The 8,870-nt window shown below is 43.9% G+C and overlaps 1 protein-coding gene across 1 annotated transcript; it reads right to left on the bottom strand.

Annotated features, from left to right (window-relative positions):
• Positions 1–658: 658 nt before the first annotated feature.
• Positions 659–1,741, bottom strand: LOC110880458. Its single transcript, XM_022128981.1, has one exon. It carries the CDS (start codon positions 1,739–1,741, stop codon positions 659–661), a length of 1,083 nt encoding a protein of 360 aa, XP_021984673.1.
• Positions 1,742–8,870: the final 7,129 nt, after the last annotated feature.

Below are 8,870 nucleotides of genomic sequence, written 5' to 3'. Positions count from 1 at the left end.
CCCATAGGATGCTTGGGAGCTCATCTACCCAGCCTCTTCGCTTTGTGCCCAGCCGGGCTTTTATCCCCTCTACAATACTTTTGTTTACGCTTTCCACTTGGCCGTTGCCCTGAGGATGCGCAACGGACGAGAATGTATGCTCGATCTACATTTCCTTCATCCAATTTTGAAGATCTTCCGAAGCAAAATTGGTACCGTTGTCTGTGACGATTTTAAGTGGAAGACCAAATCTGCAGATGATGTGCTCCCAGATAAACTTGCGCACCATCATTGCAGTGGTTGATGCAAGGGCTTTGGCTTCCACCCACTTGGTGAAATAGTCAACAGCAACGATTATAAACTTTACGGCTCCCGGGGCATCTGGGAAAGGTCCCACCATATCAATCCCCCACTGTTGGAAAGGCCAAGCAGTGGATACTGGGATAAGATCATTTTTGGGGCGGCAGGGTCTTTGGAGAATGCCGCTGACAAGAGTCGCATTTGCGCAGCTCCTTCAGGGCGTCGACATGCATCCCTGGCCAATAATATCCGGCGTTCATGATCTTCGCAACAACCATGCGCGGTCCTGCATGGATACCACAGATCCCTTCATGGATTTCTCTGATTAAGTACGTCGCGTCTTGGGGGTCCACGCAGCCAATAAGGGACCCAAGAAGGATTACCGATACAGAATACCATCATTCATTTCATAATGCAGGGCTTTGTGCTGGATTTTCCTTGCCTCTGCTTTGTTCTCTGGGAGTATCCCTTCCTGTAGATAGTGGATTATAGGGGTCATCCAGGATGGCTGCCCTATTTCGATCACGTTCACCTGGCGCAGCAGGACTGATGGATTTTTGAGTACTTCAATCCTTACCTCCTTTGCGAGATGCTGAAAGGAAGTTGACGCGAGCTTGCTTAAAGCGTCTGCCTGTTTGTTTTCGGAGCGATTGATGTGTACGACCCTGTATGTCGTGAACTTCTGCAGTAGCTCTTTTGCTTGATCCAGATATAAGGCCATAACGTCGCCTTTTGCGTCATAGAATCCGTTGACTTGGCTGGCGATCAAAAGTGAATCAACGTGCGCTTGTAGATTTTTAGCTCCCATTTTAATGGCGAGGCGCAAGCCTGCCAGAAATGCCTCGTACCCTACCTCATTGTTGGTATTTTTAAAATCCAACCTGATAGCGTATGTAAATTCATGCTTTTCAGGGCTCACCAGGCGCAATCCGGCTCCTGAGTCGTCCTCGTTTGAGGCACCATCTGTGTATAGCAACCATAGCCCATCTGATGTATCTTTTGTGGGAGCTTCAACGATTTCACAATCTTTGACCTTTTTCGCTGGGACTTCTGTGATAAAGTCTGCAAGGACTTGACCCTTGATGGTTGGGCGCGGCTTATACAAATTGTTGTGGCCCCCCAGCTCGATCGCCCACTTCGCTAATCGCCCGGATGTCTCCGGTTTTTGTAATATCGTCCCAATGTGGAAATTGGCCAGTACGGTGATGACGTGGCCTGTGAAGTATCGGCGCAGCCTTCTAGAGGCATGCAGCAGCGCTAGTACCAGTTTCTCCATCGTTGAATATCTTGTTTCTGGATCTGTCAGCATTCTACTGACATAGTAGATTGGAGTCTGAACCCCGTTTCTTTCTATAAGCAATACTGAACCCACTGCCTTGTCTGATGATGAGAAGTACAAGATGAGCGGCTCCTTTTCAAACGGTGCGGTCAACGTTGGGAGTTCGATCAAACACTCCTTCATTTGCTGAAAAGCGCTTTCTGCCTCAGACGTCCATCTGAACTCTTGCTTCTTTACACAGTTGCGCAAGGTACTTATGAAAGGGTACGACTTTGCGGCGTGATTTGACAGGAAGCGGTTAAGCGCGGCTGGCTAACCTTTGCATCTCTTTGATTGTTTTGGGTGAAGTCATGCGCTCTATTGCCTGGACCTTTTCCGGGTTCACTTTAAATCCTCCATTGGTGACTATGAAGCCTAAGAATTTCCCTTCCTCCATACCAAAGGAACATTTGGCTGGATTCAATTTCATGTTCACGCTTCTCAGTGAGTTGAAGGTTTTCTCGATGTCCTTCAACATTTGGTCCTCTTCAGGACTTTTTACTACCAGGTCATCGATGTAAACCTCGATGTGCTTCCCAATATCCCTAGCGAAGGTCTTGTCCATCAGGCGCTGGTATGTGGCGCCAGCGTTTTTTAGGCCGAATGGCATCTTTGTATAACAGAAGATCCCGAGATCGGTCCTGAAAGCTGTCTTGTCTTCGTCTTCAAGCTTCATTTGAACCTGATGGTACCCCTTGTAACAATCCAAGAAGCACTTCCATCTGTATGGCGCGAGGGAGTCTATCTTTTTGTCAATCTCAGGCAAAGAATAGCAATCCTTAGGGCATGCCTTGTTGAGATCAGTATAATCAACGCACATTCGCCATCCTCCGCTCGACTTTTCTACCATTAATGGGTTCGCGACCCAACTTTGATAACGTACTTCTCGCAAGACTCCAGCTTTAAGTAGTTCACACACTTGCTCATTCATTGCTTTTGTTTTGTCTGCCCCTAAGCTGCGCCTTCTTTGGACCTTCGGTTCAACAGAGGGGTAGGTGTTTAAGCAATGCTCAGTAATGTCGCACGGGACACCGGTCATGTCTGCCGGGGTCCAGGCGAAGATATCCATATTCTTGAACAGTAGTTGCTTCAGATGTGTTCTGATATCTGGCGAAATGGCGTGGCCGATCGTTACCGTTTGCTCTGGGTACTTACGGTTTAATATCCACTTCTCTGGCTCAGTCCTTGAAACTTTCGCCGCTTTTGTTGGACGCTACTCCTCCGTTGACATCACTTCTTTTTTGGCATAGATGATCGCCACCCCCATCTTGGTTGGAAACCCTATCGCTGAGTGGGGAGTGGAAGTTACCATGTTTAGTTCGCCTTGGGTTTCTCTCCCAATCAACACATCGTGCCTCGATTTGACAGGCATCACCATGAAGTTTACGTTTGTTGTTCTTGAATGCTTCCCGTCAGAGAGCGTGACGGGGAAGCTGATTTGGCCTAGCGGGAAAACCATTTCGTTGCAAAATCCAGACAACGGATAATCAACTGGCTCAAGTCTTGCTTTGTCATCTTCATCAAACTGATTAAAACACTGGTCATAGATGATATCAACTGTACTTCCTGGGTCAATGAAGACATACTCCGTTTCGTAATGGCCGATAATACCGGTAATGACGACGGATCGGGTGGCGCGAGGACCGCCGCGCACTATCGGGAAAATGACCTGTTGCTCTTGCCATGAGGGTTCGTAAGGTCGCTTGCCTTTCTCTTTTGCACTGTATCTTGGTCCGTTGACCATATGGGTTTCAAGGCGCTGGACTTTCTTGTGATTTCCCTCATCATGGCGTTGAAGCTGTCGAGTTTCTTTTCGCACGTTTTTCACCAGGTGACTTAGCTTCCCGCTTTTTAGCGCTTTCTCAATTTCTTGACGTAGACTATAGCAATCATCTGTCAGGTGCCCTGTATCTTTGTGGAAGTCACAATACAGGTTGGGGTCCTGCCCCTTCTTGTTTGTCATAGGCCTTGGAGCCTTGAAATCATGATTCTCCATCATCAACACCTCTTTTGGTGTTTTTATGAGCGGAGTCCAGTGCTTCTCTCGGTTATCATCCCTGACTGCTTTTCGGTAACCAATTCTATCGATTGTGCCGCGCGCATCTTCTCTATAGCGTGACCTCTCTTCATGGCCCCTTGATCTTCCAGATTTCCAGTCATTACCTTTGTACTTGTTGCGCTTGTTATGATCGCGCGAATTCCCTTTGGAAAATCGGTCTTCAGAATAATAATTCTTGTTTCCAGCGAGTGATTCTTCAGTTTGCGCGACTATCTTTGCGGCTTCCATGAGTTTATCCCATTCTTTGGGCATTCCGTCTTTGCCAGTGATAGTTCTGATGAGACTATCACAGCAAATGGCTTTCTTGAAATGGCAGCGCATGAGTTGCTCACTTACGCCACCGATTTCCAAACACTCCTTGTTAAAGCGAGTGATGAAATCTTCAAAACCCTCACCATCTCTTCGCCAGATGTCTTCTACCTCAGCTGTGTTGCGCTGGTAGCGCCGTTGTTGGCTGAAGTAACTCAAGAACTGCGTCTTGAAATCTACCCATGACTTAATCTTTCCCGGAGGAAGGCTGCCGAACCAGGCGCGAGCAGCCCCGGTAAGAGTTTGAATAAACAGATGGCACCACATAGGCATATTCCATCCTCCCATGCAACCTACGCTTGTGAAAGTTCTGACGTGATCATCAGGATCAGTCAATCCGTTAAACTTTCCAACTGTCAGAGGTAACTTCTCTCTTGAAAGTGGCGCAAGCGCAATTTTTGGGATGAACTTTGAATGTTCCGCAGCTTCAGTTGGCCGATAGGCGAGGCGAAAGTCTCTTTCCGCTTCTTCAGTGTACCCGACGTGTTGTCTTGGTTTGTAGTACTCATGATTTTTCTGCAAGCGATTGAAGACTGACAAACCCTCGTCATCTTCCCAAGTTGGATCGTTCGGGTCAGTCTCCTCCCATTCATTGTTCATGTTGCGCGGCGTGAGCCGGCTATGAACAGGACCTCTTTGAAGGTGTGACGGATAGTCGTAGTAACTTTCTGTCTCTCCCCTTGTATCGCGCGTGTCATGCACGCTTAGTCGCCTGGTAGGGGGAGGCCTATTGATTCTGCCTTGGAGATTTGGCTGTGGGGGTATCTGGCGCGCCCCCTGACTCTTTGCTTGAGGAATGACCAAGGACGGTTCTGCCGTTAAGACTGCTTGATGTGCGATCAGAGATTGATACGCTGCGTTAATGGTTGCAATATTCTTGGCGTACCACGAGGCTGGAGTTTAGCCCTCTGGTAGCCCTAGTAGCGTCGAAACGTTCTGAGGTGGGGCCGGGTTTGAAGGTCCCTCGCCATTGTTTCCTGGGGTGACCGTCTGAGTGATGCGGGTGATGCTCCCGCGCGGTCCCCCAGTGTTTGTTACTTCGATTTCCCCAATTTCTTCAATGTGTTGGGGTTGGATATTTTGATTACCCTCGCCCAACACTGTGTTAGAGTTTGCTCCGAAACCAAACTCGGGAACGATTCCTTGACCAGCCATGATCGAAGGAATAAAATCGATGAAAAACTCAGAAAAAAGAAGATGAAAGTGATTGTAGAAAATCGGTGGGCGCCAATGAAGAAACACAGAACTAATTACGAGACTAATTAGTTGGGTTTATGTTTCTACCATGATGGTTAATCTTCTAATGATTATCTAAGCTTCGTCTGGAACGTAAGATCCTGCAAAACAGAACACTGTTACTCGTTAAGAGGGGAATATGGGGGTTTCCCTCTTAACCAGGCTCCGGCATGAGAATAAGCGACTGCTTTGGGGAAGATAATTAAGTATTAAGAGTGAGAGTAGAGGGAATTGAATGTTTAACCTGTGAAGTGAGGTCTATATTTATAGCCGGAGAGGTGTAAGAGGATGTGGGCTGATGGGCCTTGGGCCGGAAGGCGACAATATAGCGGATATGCTCCTTGTCTCACTGGTGTCGACCGTAAGTGGCTTCTAGAAGTTCTCCGGCGCTGGCGCGTCTTGATTGGAGCCACGTGTCGCTGTTGTCGGCCTTGCTGTCCTTCTGCCATCAGCAGACAAGTGGAGATCGTGGGTCAGATGTCTCTGTCCTTTGATTGGTGCCACGTAGGTCTCCTTATGTACCTTTCGTCTTCTGCACGTCAGACGATCGTGGTGCACGATTGAACAGAGCCTGCAGCATGCGGATTGGCTCCTTTTTCCTGCCACCTGGACCTCTTGTACCTACCGACTCTGTTCTTGCGCTGCAACCTTTAGGCGATTCTTGCTGATCAGAGAACTAGATTGCGCAGTTTTACAGGTACTGAGGACTCCTTACCAGAATGCTAAGTGTCGTAATTGTATTTCCCTTCTGGCTGGACCTCGCGCCTTGTTAGTGGAATGTGGCGTAGCTCGCGCGAGGTTGCTACTAAGAGAATTGTTGAATAAGGAGTATGGCCCTGCGCACAACCTTGATGAAGGCTTGCGCGGCTTTTTTGGGGCCATACCCTTTCAAGGACCAACGAAGTCACTTCTATTTTTTATAAAAGAAAAAAATTTAAGATTTGACCATTTTCCTCATTTTATAAAATAAAGTATACTTATCCAAAAATCCCATATTACTATTTTATTCTACTAACTTAACTACAAATAAGGATGTTCATGATAATAATGAACAATTGAGTAGGGGAAGCGTAGTTTTAGACGATACTTGGTTTTTATCCAAAGCTATACTATACACAATGGGTTCAATGTCCGTTGTGTGTATCATTTTTATATCTTTAAAACTAAATAAGCGTGTTCCCAAGTTTATTAAGTAAGGCACTTAAGTGTGCTTAACATTATTAAATTAATACACATAATTCACACGACATCACTAGTTTTTTTTCTATGTTTTTGTTATATTTTTTTCGAAGAATTGAACTTTACAAATTCATCAAAATCATATTAGTAGTTTTTGTTGTATCCCACCAACTATTTTGGGGAAGTTGACATGTTCTACTTGATTCCTAAACATACAAAACAGGATTTGCTCTACTTTTCTAGCAAAAATATATAGATCTTTTTTACTGATTGAAGAAACACGGACTCATCGCTAGAGTGACTTGAATCGCTTTCTCTGAGATACCGACAATCACACCTCCTTCCTCTCGAATCTAGATCTGTAATGGAGAAGAGAGAAAATTGGAGATGTATAAATGGCTGGTAGGGGAACAATCCCCTACTTCCAGCTACAAAAAGTGTGGTGGCTCCATATCTTATGTCCTAATAGTGAGGTGAACACATCTTTATATAGGAGACATGGGCCTCCCCTAACCTCAATGGGTCATGTGACAACCCTCAAATTTACATGTAACTGTACAGTTTATTAATGATAATAAAAGTACTTGATGACTGTGCTGAATCAGTTAACTGCTCTCCGATTACTGTGTTATAGTTACATGTGCGTGTTAGCATACTAGTACTATACAGAAAAGTTACTAAATGGTCCGGTATATTTTCCTATGTGTTAGGAATTAATTGTGTTACAAAAATATATGTATAAGACGCCTTACGGAACAATTAAACAATTTAACGGAACAGTATCCGACCGAACAACCGGACATTACCCGGGACGCCAAATATTTGTCAAACACATTATTTAATTATTTTTGGCTAGTCATAACACTCACTAGAAATATACTAACTAATATATGTAACTATTACTTGAACTTGAACTAATGTTTATCAACTATCCATCAAATGTTACACATAACCCCCCCCCCCCCATGTGCAAACCGTCCCACAAGAGGGGCCCCACCAAGATCATCTTAGATCCTACTAAATCTTCTCAAATATTTTGTGTAAGACCTTGAGTGTTGCTTTGAACAAAATATGATGATTGAGATTTGAGAAGATCTTACACACCACTACATATCTTGCACTAGATCACTCTCTCACCTCACTCCTCTCCCTCTCATTTTCGGCCCTCCATAGCAGCCACCATCACCACCACTTCACAACCATAAACATCCATCATCAAGTTCCATTCAAAGCTTGAAGTTCATTCATGGAGGTTCAACTGGCTTTCTAAGGAGCTTTGTTCTAGTCTTTTTCATCATCTTCTCTCTACATCTTCATCACTAGAATCATCCCTAGTCTTGTGCTAGTAGTAAGTCCCTTCACACCATAGTTTCATCTTGTTCTTTGTTATGATACTTAGTAGGAGGATGATAATCAAGTAACACAAGAAAATGAACACTAAAAAGATGAACATGAAATTCTGCATAGAAACCCTATATAAAAAGTTTGTATGAAGTTGAAATCTGGTTGGTTTAGAGTTGGTCAAAGCATGATTGAGATTTGAACATTTAATCATCGATAAACCATGGTTAGGGTCTTTGATGATGCGTTTTTAGTAACTTCTGCAATGTAAACAGCAAGCTGAGTTGTATTTCCAGCCAACTTCAACAGGCTGTAACTGGACCGTTTTAAATCAAAAAACTGATTTTCTGAAGCCTAAAATGTGTATTTTTGAATAACCAAACAAATGGCACTAGAATCGTAATTTTTCGAGATTGTTTACTATTTTTAAGGGACTGTTTTTGGACAGCAGCTCAAGCTGCATTTTTACTGCAGAAAAAGTGTGTCGTATTCAAGGTCATAACTTGAAACCTGAGTAAAATCGACTCATGGAATTTTTACAGTAGTTGGTCACCGTTGTCACGATAACCCTCCAACTGGAATTTCGTCAATCGGACTTACAAACAATTTTTAATGAAGTATTCTGTAAACTGCAATCAGAAAGTGACAAATCTGATTGCAGTCGGTAAAATGATTTTCTGTAAAACATTGGTAACGAACTGGACCCCGATATTTTTACATAATAAATTTTGGAACTTATATTAATTCTATTTACTTTGTTCGTTGGATTCTTAGGAATTCCTTTCAATCAAGATGTGGATATATTATCCAAATGGTTAACCCCGGAAATTCCATTGTCTCTGCGATTAATATCTTCCCTAGAAAGGAAAGGGGTAGTTAAATCCGATAATTTACGATCAATTCATTCCATATTTTCTAGGGCTTACTGCTTAACTTAATAAATACTACTTGCAGGCTTACTCCTAGTACCTGTGGCAGTTTACTATAGCACACATAGGACCTTCTGTAAAAATTTGAGAATTTTTAAAACAAGTTAACTATTTTATTAAAATCCCCGAAAACATTCTAGTTTTGAATATAAAAGCTGAAACGACATAAGTAGTGATTTTGCGTGTCTAAATGTCGGGTAGGCTATCTGAGAATAATCTA

This window comes from Helianthus annuus, chromosome 10, assembly GCF_002127325.2.
Source record: "Helianthus annuus cultivar XRQ/B chromosome 10, HanXRQr2.0-SUNRISE, whole genome shotgun sequence".
Taxonomy (NCBI): domain Eukaryota; kingdom Viridiplantae; phylum Streptophyta; class Magnoliopsida; order Asterales; family Asteraceae; genus Helianthus; species Helianthus annuus.
The sequence above is the reverse complement of the archived record's forward strand: the minus strand, read 5'-3'. Positions and strand labels throughout refer to the sequence as shown.